The sequence below is a fragment of the Nicotiana tabacum genome, chromosome 21 (genome assembly GCF_000715075.1).
Source record: "Nicotiana tabacum cultivar K326 chromosome 21, ASM71507v2, whole genome shotgun sequence".
NCBI classification, from domain to species: Eukaryota; Viridiplantae; Streptophyta; class Magnoliopsida; order Solanales; family Solanaceae; genus Nicotiana; species Nicotiana tabacum.
This window is the reverse complement of record NC_134100.1, coordinates 17836716-17861173: the sequence shown is the minus strand read 5'-3', so window position 1 is coordinate 17861173 and position 24458 is coordinate 17836716. Positions and strand designations below refer to the sequence as shown.

The 24458-nt window shown below is 35.8% G+C and overlaps 3 protein-coding genes across 4 annotated transcripts; 2 read left to right on the top strand and 1 right to left on the bottom strand.

Annotated features, from left to right (window-relative positions):
- Positions 1-1325: 1325 nt before the first annotated feature.
- On the top strand, positions 1326-6611 carry LOC107771164 (uncharacterized). 2 transcript variants are annotated; one of them, XM_016590493.2, is made up of 5 exons: positions 1326-1811; positions 3230-3308; positions 3404-4222; positions 5302-5553; positions 6187-6611. In XM_016590493.2, the coding sequence occupies exons 1-5, from the start codon at positions 1397-1399 to the stop codon at positions 6344-6346; spliced, it is 1725 nt and encodes a 574-aa protein (XP_016445979.1). In that variant the 5' UTR covers positions 1326-1396; the 3' UTR covers positions 6347-6611. The 2 variants fall into 2 exon arrangements, with proteins under 2 accessions (XP_016445979.1, XP_016445980.1); XM_016590494.2 differs by having other exon boundaries at positions 6158-6291.
- Positions 6612-10362: 3751 nt separating this feature from the next.
- LOC107771165 (peroxidase 72-like) lies at positions 10363-13907 on the bottom strand. Its single transcript, XM_016590495.2, has 4 exons — positions 13621-13907; positions 12272-12463; positions 11902-12067; positions 10363-10904 (listed from the first exon to the last, which is right to left on the bottom strand). The coding sequence occupies exons 1-4, from the start codon at positions 13846-13848 to the stop codon at positions 10492-10494; spliced, it is 999 nt and encodes a 332-aa protein (XP_016445981.1). The 5' UTR covers positions 13849-13907; the 3' UTR covers positions 10363-10491.
- An 8453-nt stretch (positions 13908-22360) lies between these two features.
- Positions 22361-24102, top strand: LOC142175146 (uncharacterized). Its single transcript, XM_075241721.1, has 5 exons — positions 22361-22538; positions 22727-22884; positions 22962-23240; positions 23318-23437; positions 23521-24102. Exons 1-5 carry the CDS (start codon positions 22361-22363, stop codon positions 24100-24102), a joined length of 1317 nt encoding a protein of 438 aa, XP_075097822.1.
- Positions 24103-24458: the final 356 nt, after the last annotated feature.

Genomic DNA, 24458 nt, shown 5'->3' with positions numbered 1-24458 from the left:
TGATAATAACAAAGACAAACCAATACAGTTATATACTCGCATAGTATACTGATATAGCATACTTATATACTATACCAGTATCACTGATAAAAAACACAGACAAACCAATACAATTCCATACTCGTATAATATACTGATTTAGCATACTTATATACTATATAGGTATCACATAGTTTTTTACTTGAAAACATGCAGACGAACCTTCTTGGGCATGATTTATGAACCCGATATTGACATTTTTCTCTAACGGCATACTGTTTCATAACGAGAGCCAGCAGGTTCTTGTCTTCATAAATTTGTCCTTTTTCAACATTTTGATGAAATTGATCAGTTATGATGTTTGCATCATCAAGTTCTAAAATGACGTCATCTCCTTCTTGCACATCAAACGTAGTAATCATATCAGTGCTTTCAAATTGTGCAATTTCTGATGAAATTGGAGCAACATCGAAACTGGAGGTGCTTGCAGCTATAGTGTTTTTAGCAAACGACACACACAGGGGAAGTGTTGTCATCCTTGCACTTGATTTTTTCAATTCCATGTAAACACTAACACTCATATCGCTGCAAATTGTAATTGGTGGATATCCTTGAGCAATAACATACTGAATAACTATTGTTTTACTGCCCTTTTGCAGTTGCTTTGCAATTTCTATGAGAAGTTGTTCAAATTTCCAAGAGGTCTTTATTAGAATTGCATCAACATGAAAATTTATGAAATTATTGTTATCATCCCATTCTCCACTATGCTGCAGCAGAATTGGAATAATTTCCATGATTCTGAAGTTATAATCACTTTTATGTCTAAAATTGAATCTCAACAATGCAAATTTCAACAGTGTTCGAAATCAACAGTGTTCGAAATTTCAACAGTATATAGCTGCAACAGATTTTTCGAAATCAAACCTCTAGATCTCCAGATCTCCAAACCTAGATTAGAATTTTCAGCTAAAATTCAGAAGTTTAGCTCCGAAATCAAAATCAAAACAACAGCGAAATCAAAATCCGAAAAGAAGATGCGAATCAACATCTTCGATCTGTTTTCTCATACTTAGTGATCTTCAAATTAGGGAATGTCGGTGGAAATCTCAATTTTGTGCGCTGATTTTCTGAAATTTTGAGCAGCTTTTGCGTTTTTATAGGTAGGGCATTAAGCGTGAGTAGTTATTTTGATATTCCCGTTTATTTATTAAATAGATAGTAAATTGTAATTATTTAGTGGGTATAATTCTTTAATGGGTAGGGCAGGGTAAATAATTTCACTTTTACACGTACTAGTGTCTTTCCCCCTAATATTTACAATATTTATCCATTTGGCTTAATGAAATCCATACAAGACGCCCAAAAAGACAACAAAATTTCAATTTTCCGCGGAATCAAATCAACGATCAAAAACATGTCTTCATCTGAACTCAACTTTCCCGCCTCTGAAAACCCTAGCAGCAAATGGCGATTCACATGGGAAGCTCAATCTCACGTTTCAACTCTCCGATTAATCGTTTTCAATCCCAATATCAAACCCTCGTCTCAATGCAACAATATCTGTATCAACTTATCTATGGAGCAATCTTTGCTCACTATCAGCTTCTTCGAACCGGAACTGAAACCCGAGACTTTAATTAGGGTTCCAGTTCCTCGGGTCTTAATTGACCCGGAATCTCCGGTTCATTCTAGAGCGTTCGATGATCATATTGAAGTTAAATTTTCTCTTCTTATTCCTGTTGATCATCCGCTCATGTCGGGCTTGGATTTATCCGAACCGGAAGAAAAACGGGCCTCAGATACATTATTTCCATTCTCCGTGAATTATGGTTAGCCATTTTTCTTTGCCTTTTTTATTATTTAAATTTGATTTGTTTAGTTTAATTTCGATTTTTTATATACGAATTTGGATGTTTAGTGGTGATTGGCTGATACACATTGTGACGCCGCTAAAGGGAGAGGCTTTTTTTCTTAAATGAAAATTTCGACGATATTTAAAAGTCAAAACAACATATTTTGTCATATTTATGATATTGTATTCTCTTTATAGATTACTCCCTCGGTCCCAATTTATGTGATGTTATTTGACTATATACGATATTTAAAAAAGAAAGAAATGTTAGAATTTGTGTATAACTATAAATTATCTCATTAAGATAAAATATATATTTTGAAGTTGAATTGTTTCTAAACATAAAAAGTGTCAATTCCTTTTAAAATAGACTAAAAAGGAAATGTGCCACATAAATTGGAAGCGAGGGGAGTATATGTACTTTCTCTCCAAAATAATTGGGAAAGTGGGAGTACTCTTTATAATTAATATAATGTTTTTATGTTGCACCAAAGATGTGGCCTAGTGGTGAAGTTGGAATTAGACTAGGAGATCGAAGCGTTGGCAAACGAATTGTTTGGTGATTTCTTCTTGTACACCCAATCCTTGGTGAGCAGGACATACCCTATACCTATATTGGTGGAAGGATATAAGTGCCTAGTGGAACAATCGAGTTGCATGGAAGCCGCCCTCACAAAAAAAGTAGCATTTTTATACCCTTTCACCATTTATATGATATCTTACACCTTTTACATCTCTTAGCTACTGTTTTAATTAATTTCCAACGTACTCGAGTATAATAACAAATTATAAAATTTCTTTTCTTACCTTCGTGAAAGTCCAATTAGGTGGTCAATTTGTAGAAGAGAGAGCGGGACTTTGCGTGTGGGGGTTGGGGGGTGGGAGGACAAATTTGAAAACTTTTCCTTTGAATTAAATAGTTTGTAACACTTAGAGCTTATCAAGAATTTACTTTTGTATGTTTGTCAGGGATTTTAGTAATTAGCAAGACTAAAATTGCAATATTTGATCAATGTAACGTCGTAGTCTATTGAATCACTTTATGGAGTAGAAAATACAGCCCCAAAGTTCTAAAACATGCGCTAACCACTTGTTAAAAGAATGTGAAGGACTAAGACAAAAAGAAAAACAAATAGACAGCAATATTAAAGTAGTTTTATTATGGTTTATATCTTCTCCTTTAATATGTTTATGTATACCTTCATTGATGAACTGCTGCATTGTAATGCAGAAACTGGCATATCAACTTGCTGTTGATTGGATGTTTTAGGCATATAAATGTGATCACTGCTTGACATACACTATGACTCTACCACTATTTAAATTCTGGCACTTATTGAGCTTCTTTCTCATTTATTTATTTTCCCTCTTAATAATTCTTCTTTGTTGGATTAGAAATGAAGAACTTATCTGCTATGGAGGAAGTCCATTTTTACTGCAGAAGTTGCTCGACTAAGTTAACCAGGGCTATCAGGTAGAACTCTTCTTTCTCTCAGTCGGGCAGACAATTTTGTTACTCACTTTACTTGAACGCCATTGCATGTCTCTAATATTTATTTCTTTAAGCAGATTATTTAACGAGATGCCATCAGTTTACTGGCAAGATGTTGCAGACAATTGGTTTGGGACATGTTGTTGCTCGTTTGGTGGTATAAGTGAAAAGCTGGTCAAGGAATTTGCAAAGTCATATTCTTGTACAACAGGTGTTTGCCTTATAACTGGCGCATCTGTTATTATATGCAAAGAGGACCTCATTGGATGTGAATTTCCTGAGCCGAATAGGGACCAAACTTATCATTCTCAGGTCAATTCAGCCGAGACGACTTGTTTAACCAGAGATGCACCCTGCAAAAGTGAACAATCAAGAAAGGTATGCCGCAACTATCCAGGCGCAGGAGAGGGAGTTGATGAGATTAGCGTTGTTCGTCCTATAGAAGAAAATATTGGGGCGAAACAAAACAATGAAGTTGCTGAAAAGGTGTTAAATGGTGATAGTTCAACCTGCATGCCTTTACAGTTGAAGGATGAAGACAAAATGCAGTCATTGGCTGGAATTTCTTCAGAGGCAAACTGCCACACTAGAAAGCAGAACAATGGCTGTTGTACGAGTAATCTATGTGAAATGGAGAAAGAATATGAAATGAATATTGAACTCTTAGATAAGCAGAAAATATTTCTTAAAGGCTGCCTTGGGGATGCTTTTATGTTGAGACCTTCCAATCTTTCCAATGATGTTAAGTGGATTGAATTTCTCTGTCCTAAATGTTCATCTCTTATTGGATCATATCCTTGCTCCAGTGATAATGCACCATTGGATGATGGAGTTCGGCTATACAAATATAACATATCTACTTGTTTGCCTGTTTGTGGGTTGAATGATCCATTTAGGTAAGCCATCCTTCATTGCCCCCCTATATTTAATTTATCTTGTAATTTGGACATTCTCTTATATTTTTCATCTAAACTCAAAGTTCTTTACCAACTCGTGGTTCCTGAAACCATATGGATCCTGTAAAATCAATGTGTCTTTTAGGTTATATGTTTCTTGACATTTTCTCCCATTAACTTCCATGTTAGTTGATTTGTCTTTTTTTCTTTCTTTGGAGAGCTGAAAAGACATGAGAACAGTAACTTTGTCAATAGCGTAGTAAATGCTAAACAGTTTTCTAGTGGCATAAGTAAGATGTTGGCTCGTCTGAGAGTCGACATAGGCTATACCCTGATAGAGAGATGTACTTAAGATAGACCTTATTTCCTCTATCTTTCATTTATTTCCACTACTGATATGCTATGCATAAGGAAGATACCTAACAACTGAAAGACAAGATCTATAGATTGAATGTTGGGCCTTTACGGCCCAAAATATCCACAAGACGAGTGTGTAGAAATGTCGATGTTTAGATGGATGCATGTAGTTTAAAATTGACAAGATTAAAAATGATCACATCCGACACAGGTGCAAGGTAGGTAAGAGGAGTCTTGAGAAAAAAAAAGAAGATGGTTTGGTCAGGTTCTACTTTGACCTCCAAATGCACCAGTCTAAAGGTGTGACATTGATGATTGAAGGTGTTATAGAGACTAGTCAGACTTAAAATTACAGGGAGGGATACAATTTCTGAGAAGCAATATCAACCTAAGGACAGTACACAATGGATGCAAATAATCCAGATAGCTGATGCAATTATTTGGGATTGAGACTTAGTTGTGTTACATATTATGTATGGTATTTATCATGAGTGTTTTTTCGTTTAGTTAGAGACCTACGTTAAGACAACTCCTAGTTTTACTCAACCCCTTATTTACCTTAGGAGATGGATTATTTGTGTTGGAATGAAATATGCCCAAACGGAGTAGAGTGGATATACAAAATTTTCGAATAGTCAACTCCAACTAGTTTGGAATTGAGGGACAATTGATTGATTGACTTTGATTTTGTGACGTATTAATACACTTGCTCTGGGAGACAGGAACTATACTTTGGAAAGGATGTTTACACGTCAATTGCTTGAAGCTGCACAAGATGAACTATCATTTCGGACTGTTGTCAGAGATATGCACACCAAAAGTCCACTTTCACAAATTGTTCTCCTAAACCCAAATGCTTGGTCTTATAGTGGATGTTGCATGCATGATATGGAACCAGCTGCTAAGATCAATATGTACCCGATTGTCAAGCTATTATTCTCTGCGAATATCAAGGACATGGAACTTGAACCCAGGTGATTGCTTCTCTACTCTAGCTGGTCTTTTCTTCTGTCTTTTCGTGCCTTCTGCATATTATTATAGGTTATCTTCCCTCTATCTCCGCCTTTATGCTGGGCAGGGGAAGCTGAGGGGGTGGGGAGGAGGTTGGTGTTCAAGCTTTTGGACCTTACAAGTTATATATGTTCATCAATTGGGTTTCAAGAACTATACTATAAGTAGTTGCCATAGCTAAATATAAGCTGGCATGAAATACTAAATTATTGACATCCTGAGATGATTTTGAAAAAGGTATACTGTTTCGAAAGTTTTAGATAGATGGTTGCTACCGTTTTGAAAAGAAATCGTTTTTGAACACTCTCCAAAATGTTGCCATGTTGCATATAAAAGGCCAAGTGGATCCTTAAGAAGCTAGGCACTGCATTTTATATTAAAAATCAACTAAAGGTTATCTAGATAAATCTTGTAGGACTTACCGAAAATAAGAAAGTCATTGACAAGATTTGTTGTTACTTTATCTGATTCAACGTTATCCTATGCCACATGTTCCTGTGGTATTTTCTCCTCTTCTTTCAATTCATGCACATCTTACCAATGACTTCTGTCCCATCCATTTCAAAGCTCCTTGGCTGAGATCATACTTGTTACAGAAAAGTAGAAGAGTGGGTGACCAAGAATCAAACAGATGAAGTTTACATTTTGCCATCTCAAGTGACAGAACTAATTACAAATTTGGAGATGGCAACTAAAATGTGGCCACCGTCACATATGCTGTTGCAGGGTTTCTATATGTCATCCTTGAAGAGATAAAGGGTAAGTCGTTTCAATTTCGCTCGAACGATCATTGTAACCGAGGAGGAATTCGTATGTACAGTACATGTTCTGACGTTAGAAGCATTGGCCTGAAACAGTGGTCTCACTAGTTGAGCATGTTAACACCCTAGCCTTACGAGTAAGCAGTAAGTTTTGACAATCCCACACCAAATTGTACCAATTTATGTATTGTGATTGAATAATTAATAGATACCCTCCTTGGTTTACATGAAGTAATAATTTACGATTTTTAAATTACATACTTCACATTGTTTAAAAATATTTCATAGTATGTTTTGTTTTGTCGAAAGCTATGTGGGGAAATGCTTGGCGAAGGACAAGAGGGCCTATCATTCTCTCGTGGATCCACATCCTCATAATTTTCCCAAAACAGCTTCCACAGAAGAATTTAGGACAAAGCAACAGATAGCTTAGATTTATAGTTGGAATTCTGGCCTGTCATTTGTCTTTAGTGTTTGTTTATCCATCTATCTATCTGATATCTGATAGAAAATAAGCCAACTGAAGGGTATTGAGGGTAGTTTCCCAGGGGAATGACCTTATTTAACTTATTGGTGCTTAGAATTCTTTCATCTTTGACTCGCATAATTCAGCGATTAATAGCAGACGTGGATCATAATACTGAAGTTGCCAAGCAAATAGAATGTATCAGTGGAAGAGCCGGGAGAATCTGGTTGTGGAGGGAAGAGGATGTTTCATTTGCGGAATCGGGTATAGTATTTAAGTGTAAAAAGGCAGGTATGGGGTATTTAAGTAGAAACAGTAGAGGGACAAGCCTATTATCTAGCGTTTCAAAACTGTAATAGCCAATTTCTTTGTTACCGGAAAAAATAAATAGAGGATGCTCCATTTAGTTCCAGACGCGGGTTGTCAATAATAATGACTGTTGTATTAGCAATGGGGATAACTAGTGGTGGCAAAATGGATAAAAGAAAATAATTATCCATTAAAAAATGGGTTGGAGAATGAACTTTTTAAAAACGGGTCAAATATGGATAAGAACCATATTATCCACTTAGAAAATGGATAACTAATGAGTTTAGCTTTTATATTTGTAAATCCTCAAATTGGGGCTCCTCAAGTTTGGAGACTAGGAATTCTCTCAAAAGTGATCATTCAAGAAGCCAGAGATCCATATTATCCGCAGGTTAACCTATTTTTTATCCGTATTAAATATGAGTCGGGTCAGATAACTTATCCGTTTTTGCATTTATCCGTTCCGACCCGCCCGTATTCCATCCCTAGGGACAACTTACTATTGTTGGATTCTTTCAGCTAAGTTTTGTCCCAGAAATAGCACTAAGCCTTTTTTCACAAGTCAAATATATCTGCCATGGATTTTATTCTGCCTTTTATGAGAGGTCAAAGCCGAAAGGTAGAACGAGGAATATCACAAGCATTCGCTATCATTACTCTCCAAAGGTTGGCCCAAAAATGAGTAAGCCATCTTATCACAATCCTTACACTGTCCAGTGAAAAGGTCCTGGCCCTTCTCATTTTCTCTGAGAAAGTATGTAGTTCTATTCGGAAAATTACGCTAACACATCAAATATTTATATTGTATTTATCATTCGTAACTATATTTTCAGTAAGTTTACCATTCATAGCTATATTTGAATTTTATAGCAAATTCATAAAATAAGAGATTAATTATTTTGAACTGAATTCGACTCTCAACAAGAACATTTTATTTTCTTTATTTCTATATTTCGCCTTAGTTGTATTCGTTGCGCGAACAAATACAGTCGATACATATTGTATTCATTGCGCATTTGAATACAACAATTGAATAGTAGCTACGAATGGTAATTAGGCAAACTATAGTTACTAGGCTCTAAACTACAATGGTTTATGAAAATTCTTCTTCTTAGCTCAGTTGGTTAGAGCGCTCACTTGGTTAGAGGAGATCTTGAGTTTGACTCTCAACAAGAATATTTTATTTTCTGTATTTCGCCTTAGTTGTACTCGTTGCGCGAACAAATACAGATACATATTGTATTCGTTGCGCGTTTGAATATAACAATTCAATAGTAGCTAGGAATGGTATCTAGGCAAACTATAATTACTAGGCTCTAAACTATAGAAAGAAGGCCGGTTCTTTTTAGTCTTTGACCCCATGAAACATATAGTACAAATTGATAGACAAATTCTAAAATTGTTCTTGTCCTCGTTGAAATTCTGTCTCCTTCAAATGTCATAAAGCAAATAAGGCTGTGTCTTCATGTTCTCAAGATCCTGGGAACATATTCCCCTTTATGGGATAATGACAGTTCATGCATGCATGCTGTAGTCTGATAATTAGTTTTCAAATAAATAAATAAATAGAAGCTCAAAATTGTATGAGGAGAAGAGAGAAAAGTAGAATTAAAGAATCAGATTTCCATTCTCATTTTGGCTATAAATAGTATCTTGGAAATTAGAATTATAGCATGCAGAAATATTGAGAAAAGAAGAGAGGTCTTACATGAAGGTAAGAATCCCTTTGATAGCCAAGGATGACTTGCCTGCTTCATTCTTAGAGGCTACTAATTGCATTTTCATGTGCCAATTACCAGCATTCTTGTTTGATCACCAGGCAGTCTCCTTGGCTAGTCTAATGGATTTGTATCTTGCATGTTAGACTCTTCTCTTCTTCTTCAACCACTACAGGTCATGAGTTATTTTGACTTTGACTTAGAGGTGAATTCAAGATTTTAAATCAGTAGTTGTGAAGTAGCACTACAACCAGGGGCGGAGGGAGTATATAAGTTACGGGTTTGGACGAACCCAATAGCTTTTGCTTAAACTCTATATCTGTATTAGCTTGTGAATCTAGTAACTATAACGAGCTATGTGTTCAGCGGCAAGTTTAGAACCCATAAACTTCAAATTCCGGCTCCGTCTCTGACTACACCGTTAAGTCTTTTGATAATGGTTGAGGATAGTTTTAAATAATTTCAAAATTATCGATCGTCTTCTTAGTTAACTGTGGGATCTGCCCCTTAGCCATCCATCTTTAGATACGAAGGGCGAATGAGTCATAAATTTTAAGCCCAAAAATCAGGTAAGAAATGTGGGAAACAACATCCTCATACCAAGGTTTGCTTTCTGCACCTACTGATATGATGATAATTCAGAAGTTTTTTTGCAAATAAGAAGGGCATTGTTCCTACCGGTAGAAAAACTTCTCTTGAGCAATTCAAGTATCACTTGAGTGGTAGTACGAAGTAACCCACTTCCAGAGGTATACAGCCTGCCAATATATATTCCTATCTTTTTTTTTCTTGACAAAAAATTCGTATCTATTATTTTATACCGGTAACTAGATGAAGCTCAAAATTTTACGTTAACAATGAATCTTTGTGCAATGTCATTGTTTGGAAATATGTCGATAGTGAGAAAGACAAGGTAAAACTTAGTAGAGTGCAGATATTGCCATCTTTTGTTAGGTATAAGGGGGCTATAATTAGTTTTTACAAAATAATGATAGGCACTTGAAAGATGAACATGAACTTAATATGTTGTGATAAAGTTTATGAAGCAAAAGCTTTGTTAGATTGTCTAATATCGGTTGAGAGAATGAGTTGTTCTTTTTGTATATGTTTTTGGCAATTTTGATCTCATGAATTAACTTATAAATTAAGTTAGGCTACTGTCCTTTTCGTTTTATGGTATCACAGTCAAATCCATCTTTATTCTTGGTTTACCCAGTATTAAACTCTCATGTTATGATATCCACGCTCAAATAAACTTAATTGAGTATAAATTTGAATAATAGTTACTTCATGAGCTCGGATTGAGTTAGACGCCCATCCATGTCTTATCAAATCGAGAAAAAAACTATGAAGAACAAGCTTTATGAGGTTCATGTTGACCAATTAGAGTAGGTTTTCTATGTTTTATTCGGGTCTTAAATATTTGATGTGGTCCAAGAATATAAAAGGCCCATGTGGATTGCCACGTTAGCTTATTTCACCGAAAAAATTAAAAAATTTGATTGAGTGATAAAGATAGGTTAGTGATTTTCAAGATGAACTTGGTCTATGAGGAAAATTACAAGCTAATCAGAAAGAAAAATCAGGAAATAAAGTTAAAAGAAAAGCATAAAAATACACCAAGGCTGATGTTGAATATTGTGATATTTAAGAGTTCATCATCCTGCAATTCTTCCGAATCTCGCCCCTGTAGCCAGTTAAAGGCGAGATATTTCCCATCTTAACCATAGACTTCGCGAATTGCTCGAAGAAAATCTCATTGTTTTCTGCATATAATTTCACCAAGGCTAATGTTGCCTGATTTTTTGTCACAAGAACTTGATCTGAATTAAACAAGCCCCTTGAAGCCAACAAATTCTTGAAATAGCTGTTGTCAAATTTTGTAGGGGAGACAAAGTCCATAACAAATAAGTTTTGGTCACCACCAGATTTAGGGCACCTAGTCCGCAATTGAGCAGCATATGTTTGATCCAATGTATAGTCTGGTAAACTGTTGCCTGATTGATTGTAGAGCCTCTGCCTGAAGCTGGTACATCTTGCATTTCCAATTGTGTGGCTCCCTGCACAGAAAATTCTTCTAGTGTTAACTAGGGTGGGCATCGGTTGGTCCGGTTAAAATATCGGTTACTGGTAATCAGTTATCGATCGCTATCGGTTCAGTTATCGATTTATCCGATAAGATGACTCAATCTAGATTCTAGAGGGAAGAAGTAATGAAGGATAATGTGTACTGTATAAAGAATATGATAAACTTTTTCTACTGTTATAACCCTCTCATAGAATATGATAAGCTTTACATCATTGTTTCTCTATGTGTTGAATGGTAAATTTGGGAGGGTTACAACAGTAAATAGAGAATTGGGAGAACTGGAAAATTTATACACCTAAGGGTAAAGTCGTATTCATATAAAATTTATTGAGTTATCTGTTAAATCGTTAATTAAATTAGGAAAACTGAGACCCGAACCAATAACTCAATAGTAAAATTACACTAAACCATTACCGAACCGTTAACCAAATAACCCGAGAATAACCCAATAAGCTTTTTTTGATTCTAGCTATCGGTTTTACCCGATATATACCCCACCCTTGTGTCAACTATAGTTTTAAGTGTGCTCCCTAGTCTTCCTAAAAATAAACAAGGATTTAACTTATATGCGCCCACATTATAAAGGATTTTTTATAGTTAATGTATTTTAATCAAATTTAACTTCTATGCACGAACAATATATAAAAGATTTTGTATACTATCAAGTCACCTAAAATATAATTACAGGTAATTAAATCCATAAAAAGTGAGATAAAACACCTGAAAAATAAGGTAAGTGGCATGTTATAACAAGTTATTTTACTTGCAGCATGTTACTTGCTTTATGTTTTAAGTTACTAATTTCACTTAATATAAAAGAAACTACTTGTAGATAGTATATATTTTTTATACCGTATGGATAAAAGTTAAATTCAATTAAGAAATGTATAGGAAAGAGCCTACAAGCGAGGGGAGGGACAAACGAATGGATTCAAGGGAATTGGTTAAAGAAAAATAGAATATTATACCAGATAAAGTAACAAGGTCAACAAGATCAAGTCCTTTTAACTTGAATTTTGTGAGAATGGTATTAAAAGTGTTGTTTGGAGCAGGAATGTTATTGTTGGAGCCACTTAAGCTAGCATCTCTTGAGTCTCTTCTTCCCAATGGAACCTCCCAATTTGGTCCACCAGCCTGTAAATAAATAAATTTAAGTTTTATGTATTGATAATATAAAAAAAATATTTATGCATCAAGTAATTTGTAAGTTAATTATTGATAAATCTCCATAACAAATATTATTAATTAATTTGTAATCGTATAAAAACGATAGCTAATTAACCTACTATCAAGGTTTATTTGAACAATTTTATTTGCTAGGATTGTGGTTATACTTACTAAAACTGTAGAATCCCTAGCAGCAAGCGCCAAGATATCAGCACAAGAAACAGTTTGAGGGCACTCTTTTTCAAGTGCTGATTTAATCTCATCAATTACTTCAAATCCACGAACTGAATTCCTGTTGGTGTTTGATCTCTTTTCACTTATTAGGGTTGCACTGCTGTCCAGAAGCAACGATGCATCACATCCCTACATGATCATAGTATGAAAATATAGTTAGCTACCATTTTGTACTGTAGAACAACTCTACTGCATACAGGGTTTGAACAAAAGTTACTGGTTCAGCCGAACCCGTATCCGAAGGCTAGCTCCACCCCTGGCCTAGCCATCAATGAAGTAGATAAAAATCATGGGAAATCAAGATTCAAATATAAACAAAAATTATTAAGAGATAGTATCTTTTTGTCTGCCTAAATTTTGGTGGGTAGAGTTATCCAATGCTTGTACTTATGAGAGGTAGTAGACAGAGGTAGTTGTAACCTATGCACTCAGAATCCGGACTTGTTCGACATGACTAGAATGTCGTAATTGTCCAACACTATGTTCCTCGATCTTCAAAGAAAATTGACTCCTCAAATAAGTCAGGAAGTAGGCATTGGAAAGGCCAACCACTATCTTATAGGCATTTTGGTGGAAAAACGAACGACCACATGGCTCTATACCAAGTCATAAGCTATAGCGAAGCCAAGCTGCCTTCTATAGGCAAAGCGATGAAAGCACCATGAAGGCCTATGCAACAGTAAGAAAAAAAGTACATTGAAGTTATGAAGTCACTTAGTCGTATATTATGCAAAGGGAAGGGCATCTGTATAGAGTCACGTCACTTGTGGATACAGACTAGGCTATAAAGAAGAGAGTCAACAATTATGGACCGATACTACAAACAAGGAAGCTTGACCGAGAAAAGAAGTCAAAGAACGAAGACTACTTCTCTAATAGCCCCGTTGAATAAGTCGTTTTTGTTTGTAATAAATTGAGGTAGTAGGTAGAGAGGTAGATGACTATGCACTATGGGTTCAATTGTATTTTGTGTGTGTGTGTGTGTGTGTGTGTGTGTGTGTGTGTGTATATATATATATATATATATATATATATATATATATATATATATATATATATATATATATATATATATATGTGTGTGTGTGTGTGTGTGTGTGTGTACATTAGAATCTATAATTTCAAAAGTATAGCGAGTTTAATGCTAAGAACTTCATAGATCGAACCCTTCAAGTTTAGACTTAGAACCACTTATGATAGCAAGTGCTTGATTGAATAGTTGAGCTGCGCGCAAATTAACTTAAAATATCATCGTTATTAAGTGTAATCTCAATGATGAGTTTTACCTTGACAAAGCAATCATGGAAATGGAGCCTCAGCAAAGAGGCAGCCATTCGGGCTTCTCTGGCTACGGCCTTAGCAACAACAGACTTGACGATTTCTTTAGCTTGTGGGCATGACCAATCGTAAAACTGTGGGTATAGGTAACCATAATAATTGCTCTTGCTACAAAAACATATTGGTGCAAAAGCAAGAAGAGATATGACCATAAAAAAGCTCACTGATTTAGCCATTTCTTGCCAAAATTTTAGTTCTAAAGACTTGTTATATAGAAGAAGTTTTAATATTTAAGGATAGCTCGTTATTGTGATGAAATATTTGAGATGGTATTCATGAGTATATATAGTGTTCAATGACAAATAGATGGAGTTGGTAGTTTTTTGTTAGGATTATAAACATCTGTAATATCATGATGCCTAGGAATTTTTTTAATTAACGCATTAAACAAAGCATGAAAATATAAGTTGTTTTGGTCAACCATACTATATCGCTTTTGGTTGAAGGGATGAAGAAAAATAAATAAAAAGTATGTATACGTAAAGTGGGGGCAGCACCACCTGCTTTTACTCTTTTTTTTTGTCCTCCTTTTGGGTAAAAATAGTTGAAATAAAACTCATTAATAAAAACGAACGGGAAATAAAACAGCTTGATACCTAGCCAAAGCCAATGCTGATTTATTTAATAGTGGGGAATTGCTCCTTCAACGTGAGATTTAGCTTGTAATTTACGATTACGAGAAGTAAATATAATTAGTTCAACCGATCGCCATATAAAGCTATTAGACATATTAAAGTTAGACCATGCAAATATATAATTCTAGTGTGGTTAATTTATGTGTGTTGGTTTGAAGAATTCGTGTCTTATCGGAAGGGTGATGTCGTCAACCGCATTCCTCGCTTCTTGGGTAAGAACTGGGTGATCTCTGTTGTGCATATCTATGTTGGGTTCTTTAGTTGACATGTGAATGGAAAATAAAGAGTTGTTTTCCCAAAAGACACTGTAGACGTTAAAATTTTAACGGATCAAGCCCGTAAGAAATTTGGCGAAATCCTAATTAATTCCAAACACTACAAGACAATTCTAGGAGTCTATTAGGGTTGCTTGGAGTCCACTCTACCAAAACCCTGACTTGAAGGCTACTCTACTATAATCCTAAGTTACACCTATAAAAAGGGTACATATTCCCTTGAAAAACATCACAAAAAATGGAGATTATCTTGAATCTCACAGGATACTCACAAAGAGATCAAGATGCAGTCGAGTACTTCTTGATAATCAAATACTTCAAGAAGATCCACAAAATAATTTTATGGAGATGAAATGCATCCCATGAATTTATTCTACGTTCAAGAAACACGCTGCTCCAGCCCTCGAATTACCAAAATAATCAGGAGAGAAGAATCAATGGATAAATAGAATTGTACTCACAACTGATTAGTAAAAATAATTTTCTCATATTTTGTGATTGTAGTTAATTTTTCATATCTCAAAAATATGTTGCAAACAGACACCACAAAAAAAAAAAAAATACCTTTTCTTTCCATCCATTTGTTGGCTATAAATAGAGAGGTCTTGCCTCATTTTTTAACACACTAAATATTCTGAAAATTCTCTCCACTCTCTTTTATATTGTTGCATTGTTTTTCAAAAGAAAACATAAGTGCCAAACTGCCAAGTGTTATTTGCTCCGATTATTGAGTTCGATGAAATTCTGTAATTTCTATTACCAGTATTACAGAATAGTTATTCCGTTTTATCCTAGGAGGAACTAATCCAAAAATATTAAGCATCAATGAGGGGATTAAATTCGTTAATGACACGCAAGCAACTTGTGTGCTAAGAATTGACACGCAGGATTGACAAGAAAGGAATTACGAAATTCTCCAAAAGATGAAAGTAGCAAAAATGAGGATGTTGAGGTGGATGTGCGGGCACACTAGGATGGATAAGATTAGGAATGATGATATCCGGGAGAAGGTGCACGTGACTCCCATTGATGAGAAGATGCAGGAAGCGATGTTCAGATGGTTCGGGCATGTACATAGGAGAAGCCCAGATGCTCCAGTAAGGAGGTGTGAGCGGTTGGTTGTGGAAGGCACAAGAAGAGGTAGAGGGAGGCCTAAAAAGTATTGGGGAGAGGTGATCAGACAGGATATGACGAGGCTTCAGGTTTCCGAGGACATGATACTTGATAGGAAGTTGTGGAGGTCGAGTATTACGGTTGTTGGCTAGGAGGTAGTTGAGTCTTGCGTTACTTTCTGTCTTTGTGAGCCTAGTCCGGTAAGGTTTTGTCTAAGATAGCTAGGGGTAATGTCGTTTCTTACTATTTTCTATTTTCGACGCAGGTTCCACTTACTAGCCATCGTTTTTGCTTTGCATTTTTCTTTTGCATTTTATGTTCCTATTTTTCCATTGATCTCCGTGATGAATCTAATATTCTCTCCTTTTGTCTTTTTATTATCTTGAGCCGAGGGTCTTTCAGAAACAGCCTCTCTAACCTTTCGAGGTAAAGGTAAGATCTGCGTATACACTACCCTTCCCAAACCCTACTTGTGAAATTCTACTGGGTTGTTGTTGTTGTTCCTTCACCAAACCATTGACACGCTGGATAGTAATATGGCAACTAGTTGTGTCGCTTTCTGCCAAAGAATGTGAGATTTGGACCAACTAAAGAATGTTGTGACTTTTTTGGTGTTTGACCAGTGGAAGTGTGATCAAACTATGTAAGTTTATTGTTAAAAACTATATCAATTATTTCCAGATCCAGTAAATCGCTACAAGTAGCAACACCTAATGCGGTGCTCCGTGAAGTAATGTGAAAACTATTGGCCATTTACAATAAGTTTCATAGTATTCGTATTGGAGTTCTCAAATTTGTCGAGAGCAACTAACACTACTAGAAATCCGGGAAAAAGCAACCAAAAATTAGCGACCAAATTTGGTATGTCAAGAAAAGCGACCAAAGTTGGTTGCCAAACTGCCGAAAATAATAAAAAAAATATTTGAAATATATTAGCGACCAAAGTTGGTATCTATTTGGCCGCAAATTTAGTCAAATTGTTAACTGGACTGGTCAGACTTGCTTGGCCAAATATATACTGAGATTAGCGACCAATATTGGTCGCTAAAGTGGGACCCACATTAAATTTGTTAATAATTTTATTATTATTTTATAAAACTTATAAAATATAAATATATATAATTTAAAACTTGCAACCAACGTTGGTCGCTAATTGAAGGATAAACTGGTAGCGACCAACATTGGTCGCTAACATGGGACCCAGTTATAATATTTTAATAAATATATATTTATTTAAAAAAAATTAAAATATAAATAAATATAATTCAAAAGCTAGCGACCAAAGTTGGTCGCTTAATGAAATAGAGACCAACGTTGGTCGCCAATGTGGGACCCAGTTCTAACGTTTAATAATTTTTATTATTAATTTAAATATTATATAAAATATAAATAAATCTGATTAAAATTTAGTGACCAAATTTGGTCGCTAAATTAAATTCATGTACTGTTAGTGACCAACTTTGGTCGCTAAATTAAATTCATTTACAGTTGGCGACCAAAGTTGGTCTCTATATGGTCAAAATTAGAAATCACTTTTGTATTTACTATGTAAATAATATAAATGTAAGTCGTTAACACTTTTGTAATACAAGGGATGAATAGTACTACGAAGCGGGCGTGTGTGTCTATATATATAATATATATATACTTACGCTATATACTATGCACTAAGTATAAGTGTATTAGGTAATATTGTATCGAATATAAGCTTATATATATAATATATGTACTTACGCTATACTATGCACTAAGTATAAGTGTATTAGGTAATACTGTATCGAATATAGCTTATATATATATATATATATGTACTTACGCTATACTATGCACTAAGTATAAGTGTATTAGGTAATACTGTATCGAATATAGCTTATATATATAATATATGTACTTACGCTATACTATGCACTAAGTATAAGTGTATTAGGTAATACTGTATCGAATATAGCTTATATATATATATACTGTATCGAATATAGCTTATATATATACTTACGCTATACTATGCACTAAGTATAAGTGTATTAGGTAATACTGTATCGAATATAGCTTATATATATAATATATGTACTTACGCTATACTATGCACTAAGTATAAGTGTATTAGGTAATACTGTATCGAATATAGCTTATATATATATAATATATGTACTTACGCTATACTATGCACTAAGTATAAGTGTATTAGGTAATACTGTATCGAATACAACTTATATATATATATATATTATATATATATATAATATATGTACTTACGCTATACTATGCACTAAGTATAAGTGTATTAGGTAATACTGTATCGAATACAACTTATATATATATAATATATGTACTTACGCTATACTATGCACTAAGTATAAGTGTATGAGGTAAAATAGCGACCAACGTTGGTCGCCATTTTTGACCGTTTGACCAAAAGGCGACCAAAGTTGGTCGCTTTTGTAGGATATATATATATATATATATATATATATATATATAAAAGAGGAAAATAATTATTTTATTTATTTATTTTCAAATATAGCGACCAACGTTGGTCGCTATTTTGGTCAAACAGTCAAAAATAATTTGGCTACCAAAATAGCGACCAAGTTTGGTCGCTATTTTTTTTAACAGGAGCCAAAACGGGTTTCAGGTCCATTCTTTCAAAATTATTCCCCAAATTAAAATCTTTCTCCTCTAACACTCAAAACCCCTTCCCCCCTCCGACTTCCAGCAGCAGCGACGCCCCCGCCACCGGCGACCCCTGACGGCAGCAGCAAATTCCGGCGACCTCCACTCCCAAGGTTAGTTTCTCTCTCCTTTTGTTTATTTTTCCGAAAAACAATGATTTTAGGGGTTCAATTCCAATATATTAGGGTTCAAAGTTATATATCATTTGTTCAACTATGTTTAGTTCAAAGTTAATTCCATGTTAGAGTTCAATTTCTATATGTTATATATTATTTGCAATTTTTAGGGTTCTTATTAATACTTTTAGGGTTCAAATAAATTAACTATTTAGGTAGACTAATTTATATATGGGGTTAAATTTTATTTTATGAAGCAACAATAATAGGATATGAATTGGACTTTTAGTTAACTAAAAAAAGATTAGGCTATGAATTAACTAATTTAATTTGTTCTTGCTTTATTTAAATAGATGGAACATCGTTCTTGGATGTAAAATAGGAATTATCCTAATCGGCGGGGATTGCAGGAGGATTTTGTAGAAGGGGTTGAGGACTTTATTAGACATGCAATGTCACTTCCGCCATACATAAAAGAAGGAGTAATTAGGTGCCCTTGTGTTAAGTGCGACTGTATGAAGTTTGGAAAACCGGAGGAAGTTAAGGTTCATCTTTATATGGTAGGGTTTATAGCGAATTACTTTGTGTGGACTAATCATGGAGAGATGGATGGTAGCCATGGGATATTTCATAACATGGTTGTTGGTGAAAGTAGTAGGTCGAGGGAGAATAGAAATAGTGATTCCAGAATTCATGATATGGTTGTGAATGCTTTTGGAATGCACTTTGGGGGTGAGCCCAACGAAAATGTTGAACAAACTCCTAATGATGAAGCAAGACATTTTTATGAACAGTTAGAGGAAGCTAGTCGTCCACTACGTGAAGGACGTCCGCACTCTGAGTTGTCTGTTGCAGTTAGATTACTAAGTATCAAATCTGATTGGAATATTTCTCAAGCAGCCATGGATTCTTTCATTGACCTTATGCGTGAACTAGTTGACGAGGAAATCGAATTACCTGGTGATTTCTATAAGGCAAAGAGATTAGTTTCTAAGTTAGGACTTTCGTCAATGAGAATTGATTGTTGTGAAGATGGTTGCATGTTATATTATAAAGATGATGCAAATTTAAGCAGTTGTAAATTTTGCGGAAAGTCTCGTTTATCAACCAAGCAGAATTTCAATTTGCGTGCTAATTTAATGTGGACAATTAATGATTTTCTTGCATATGGAATGTTGTCTGGGTGGATGACTGCTGGGAAGCTAGCTTGTCCTTACTGCATGGAAAATAGTAAAGCATTCACTTTGAAACATGGCTGAAAGCAATCATGGTTTGATTGTCATCGTCAATTCTTGCCTGATGATCATGAGTTTAGAAGGATGAAAAATGCTTTCAAAAAGAATAAACTGGAATATGATTATCCACCTCCGATACTTTCAGGTGATGAAATTTGGGAGAGGGTCCAGAACTTCAGTAAAGTTACTGAAGTTCCACCGCATAGATTCCCCGGATATGGTGTTACTCATAATTGGACCAAACAGAGTATATTTTGGGAGTTGCCTTATTGGAAGGATAATCTTCTCCGTCACAACCTTGATGTCATGCATATTAAGAAGAATTATTTTGACAATTTGTTCAACACAGTGATGGATGTTAAAGGTAAGACAAAGGATAACCCGAATGCTAGAATGGACTTACAAGAATATTGCAGGCGGCCTGAATTACACTTGCAGACAGCAAACAATGGTAAGTTATTCAAGTCCAAAACAAGTTACACATTCACTTTGGAGGAAAGACGACAGATTTGTGATTGGGTAACGAAATTGAAGATGCCTGAGGGTTATGCGTCAAATTTTGAGAAAAAAGTTGATATGGAGGTAGGGAAGTTGAGCCATTTGAAAAGTCATGACTGTCATGTTTTCATGGAGACCTTAGTGCCTATTGCATTTTTTGGTTTGCCTGAAAGAATCTGGAAACCCATCACTGAGATTAGTTTGTTTTTCAAAGACTTGTGTTCTTCCACATTAAGGGAAGAAAACCTACGCCGGATGGATCAGAACATTCGTGTAACTTAGGGTAAGATGGAAAAGATATTTCCATGTGGGTTTTTTGATGTGATGGAACACCTTCCAATCCACCTTGTACACGAGGAACGACTTGGAGGGCCTGTTCAATGCAGATGGATGTATCCCTTTGAGAGGTAATATTATAGTCCATATATGATTTTCTTTTTTATTTGAATGTTCTTGGCTAACCTAAAATTATGTAGGACAATTGGCAAATGCAAACAATTTGTTAAGCAGAGGAATAGAATTGAAGGATCTATATGCGAAGCTTATCTTGCAAAGGAAACTGCTCATTTTTGTTCTTATTATTTTGAGAGCAACGTGCCATGTGCTAGGAATAGGCCCAACAGGCACTCGGTCGACCTTACGAATGATCCATTATATCCGCCTATGTCCATATTCAATCAACCAGGCCGATGTTCTAAGGATAGTAGAAAGAGAAATTTGAGTGATATGGAGTTCAAGTCAGCTACACTTCATGTGTTGCTAAATTGTCCCGAAGTAGTACCATTTCTCAAGTAAGTATTGATTTAATAGTTATCAAAATATAAAATTTACTGTGATTACATCTCAATGCAACTACTAAAAATATTTGATGTGTCACAGTCACTTCGTGGGTCAATTTGGCCAAGATGCTGTATATACGACATTTCATAGGTGGTTCAAACAATTTGTAAGTATATCCTTAAAATATTCTAACACTATGTAGGTAAACAATGTTTGGAAGTTATGCTAACTTATGAATTTTGTTAACAATATGTAGGTAAATGATCCAAATAATGGTGTAAATCAATTTTTGAAAGATATATCTTGGGGACCTGGGGTTGAGGTCACAACATATTCCAAGTCCGTTGTGAATGGTTATAAGTTTCATATAGAGGGTTGCTCTAAAAATAAAAAAAAGCAACAACAGTGGGGTGTGGGTTCAAGGTGGTGATGACAACCAAGTTGGAGATATTGATTATTATGGTGTGCTCAAAGAAATAATAGAACTAGAATATTCAGGCAGGCCATTTAAGAAAATTATTCTCTTTAGATGCAAGTGGTTTGACCCAAATCCAACAAGAGGTACGAGAGTACACAATCAATATAACATAATTGAGGTTAATCATACGAGGGAGTATGATCGCTATGATCCTTTCATAATTGCACATAATGTTAGGCAAGTATACTATGCTCCTTATCCATTTCGGCGGAATAAGTCTGATTGGTGGGTTGTAATCAAAACTAAGCCTGTAGGTAGGGTCGAAGTCGAGAATGTGTTGGATGTTGCATATCAAAACGATATCTCCAGTGTTCACCAAATAGTGGATGAACTTTTAGAAAATGATTTGGAACATCCTGAACACATATTGGAAGAAGTTGATATAAATGAAGTAAGAATTATAGAAAACGAGGATGAAGAATCAACTGGTGAAGCTCAAACTACTGAGGAAGAAGAATTCTCTGACGAGGAAGAATACGTTGATGGGCTTTAAAAAGTTGGTTTCTTCGATAACTCTCATTTATAGATAGTTTTCTTATATGTTTCAATCTAAATATGTATTATATTATGCAGATGACAGGCAAGGGTCGAGGTAACAATGAAGGTAGTGGTTCTCGGGGTCGAGAAAAGGCTAGGAAGCAAAAGAGGAGGGTAGAAGATACTACTCATCAATCTTTTCCACCATCTTCTGATTTGCCTATCACTATGCCACAGCCTCTACCCCATGGCTATACTGAGTTGCCACAGCATCACCAGCCCTACACCTTCGTGCAGACCCCGAGTGTTTCTTCACAGGGCCATCGGACTGTGCGTCCGACATACAGTCCACCTGCCTCACTACCACGTGGATCCCGCCCAGCAGCATCACATGGATCGCATCGATCCATGTCACAGCCACATGGATCACAGTCATTAGTGTCACAGCCAGTCGGGTCACAGCCACTCAGGTCACAACAGTCAGTATCACAGCCACTTGCGATCCGTGCAGCTATGTCGCAGTCACAGGGATCACATCTATCGTCATCAGCGACTCCACCTATTGGAGGCCTTCGCTTGCGGGATAGTAGCTCTGACCCCCTACTCATTCCACACATGCCTCTGATACACATGTTTCGGACGATGATGCTGCTACTGCTACTGACGAGGAGGTGCATTATGATTAGTATGGCAGGATCATCATAGTCCCTGAGGGTGATGGGTAAGAGTTATTTGTTATTTTTATGTTTATTTTTTTGTACAGTTTTTACTAAGATATTAATTTGTTTTATTTATTAAATTGCAGGTTCCTCCCGAGTAATATTACTACGAGGATAATCACCAAAGCAACCAGAAAGCTTTATGATGCCCCTTATGCGTCTTGGCGTGAATTCCCATTCTCACTGAAGGAGGCAATTTTCAATGAATTTAAGGTATAAATGTTCTTTTAAGCAGTATAATTATTTATATTTATGATATTTCCATATAATATTTAACTTTTGAAATACAGAGCAAGTGTGTATGGGAACACCAGTATAGCGCGGACGTGGCTGCAAATTTTAATCTCAAAGCTCGCAAGCGGTTGTCGCATTCTTTCTCCATAGCTAGACAACTGAACCAGAAGCCTGGCTGGTTGCTTCAGGAGTTTTGGGATGATTTGCAAAGGCAATGGCTTACTGCAGAGTTCTTACAGACGAGCGAAAAGGGAAAGAAAGCTCGCGCATCTGAGAAGGGAGGATCATTGCACACTAGAGGTGCGGTCAGCCAGGGGACAATAAAAAGAAGAATGGTACGTAATTGCTTAATTTATTTTAATTTTCAAAGTATATCTGTTCTATTTATTAATTAAAATTTATGAGTTTTCAGGAAAAGAAGTTGGGCCGTCCGATGAACCAAGATGAGCTATTCAGGGAGACTCATATTGTGAAGAAGAAGAAAGAGACGGATCAAGAAAGGTGGGTCGAGGGACGTGCCTCGACTGTACATGTAAGTTTTCACTTTTCATTAAGTATTTTCATTTACTTTTATGTAAATTTTGAAATACTAATTCAATTTACTTTTTCTTATAGGATCGCTTCAGAGTTGAAGCTGAGGAATTCATACGCAGCCAGCCACCTAATGAGTCGGGCGCGCCATTCCAACTTTCGGCCGAGGATGTTGAAAGACTATGGACGCGGGCTGCAGGCGGTCCAAAATGGGGGAAGGTATACGGCCTTCCTACTAAGACATTCCATCGCTATAGGTGTAGAATGCAAGGAATAGGGATTTCCTCGCAAGCCGAGCAACTTGTTGGGGAGAGCATCTCCGCTATGCGAGAGACTGTGACAAAGCTCACATCTGAGCTAGAAGCGTCCAAGGAAAGAGAAAAGCTTAGAGATGCTCAGTATATTGGCGTGGTCGCTCAGTGCCAGAGCATGCAAGAGCAGATCAAAAATCTCCTAGCTGGATCTTTTTCAATTCCCCGGTTTCGGCCATCATCGCCAGAGGCTGCCCGTCCCCGTGCTCGTTCGTCCCGTCGTCCAAGTGGCCGTTCCTCCCGTCCTCCCGGTGATCATTCTTCCCGTCATCGACAAGTAGACCCTTCTCAATACCGTGATGATGATGAAACTTCATCAGACGGTGATGATAATGATGTACCAAACAATGAATGAATTTTAGACAATTTGAACTAGGCAAATACAATTTGTTTTCCATTGGGTTGTAATAAGAGTTAACTTAGTTTGGTAGTTCTATTGAAATTTACACTTTCTTGGTTTTAATGTAGTTTTTAATGTTGTTTTTGTGTTGTTGTTGTTGTTGTTGTTGGGTTGTTGTTTGGTATTGTTATTGGAATTGTTGTTTGAATTGTTGTTGTTATTGCTTGTTAGGGTTTTGGTATGACTGGCAGGTGGTGTAGCTGCCAAAATAGGCAGTTTCTGCCAAAATAATACACAGAAAAGCGACCAAAGTTGGTCTTTATTTGGTCGCTTTTCATGTTAAAAAAATAATTTTCTGGAGAATAGCGACC

What these genes read in the sequence shown, in the direction of transcription:
- LOC107771164 (XM_016590493.2), top strand. Translation starts at nt 1,397, where the DNA reads ATGTCTTCATCTGAACTCAACTTTCCCGCCTCTGAAAACCCTAGCAGC. An exon ending in AAGTTAACCAGGGCTATCAG is followed by an intron (nt 3,309 to 3,403) that starts GTAGAACTCTTC and finishes TTCTTTAAGCAG; the next exon opens with ATTATTTAACGAGATGCCAT. An exon ending in GGGTTGAATGATCCATTTAG is followed by an intron (nt 4,223 to 5,301) that starts GTAAGCCATCCT and finishes TCTGGGAGACAG; the next exon opens with GAACTATACTTTGGAAAGGA.
- LOC142175146 (XM_075241721.1), top strand. Translation starts at nt 22,361, where the DNA reads ATGTCACAGCCACATGGATCACAGTCATTAGTGTCACAGCCAGTCGGG. An exon ending in CAATTTTCAATGAATTTAAG is followed by an intron (nt 22,885 to 22,961) that starts GTATAAATGTTC and finishes TTTGAAATACAG; the next exon opens with AGCAAGTGTGTATGGGAACA. An exon ending in GACGTGCCTCGACTGTACAT is followed by an intron (nt 23,438 to 23,520) that starts GTAAGTTTTCAC and finishes TTTTTCTTATAG; the next exon opens with GATCGCTTCAGAGTTGAAGC.
- LOC107771165 (XM_016590495.2), bottom strand. Translation starts at nt 13,848, where the DNA reads ATGGCTAAATCAGTGAGCTTTTTTATGGTCATATCTCTTCTTGCTTTT. An exon ending in CTAGGGATTCTACAGTTTTA is followed by an intron (nt 12,068 to 12,271) that starts GTAAGTATAACC and finishes ATTTATTTACAG; the next exon opens with GCTGGTGGACCAAATTGGGA. An exon ending in TGACCTTGTTACTTTATCTG is followed by an intron (nt 10,905 to 11,901) that starts GTATAATATTCT and finishes TTTTCTGTGCAG; the next exon opens with GGAGCCACACAATTGGAAAT.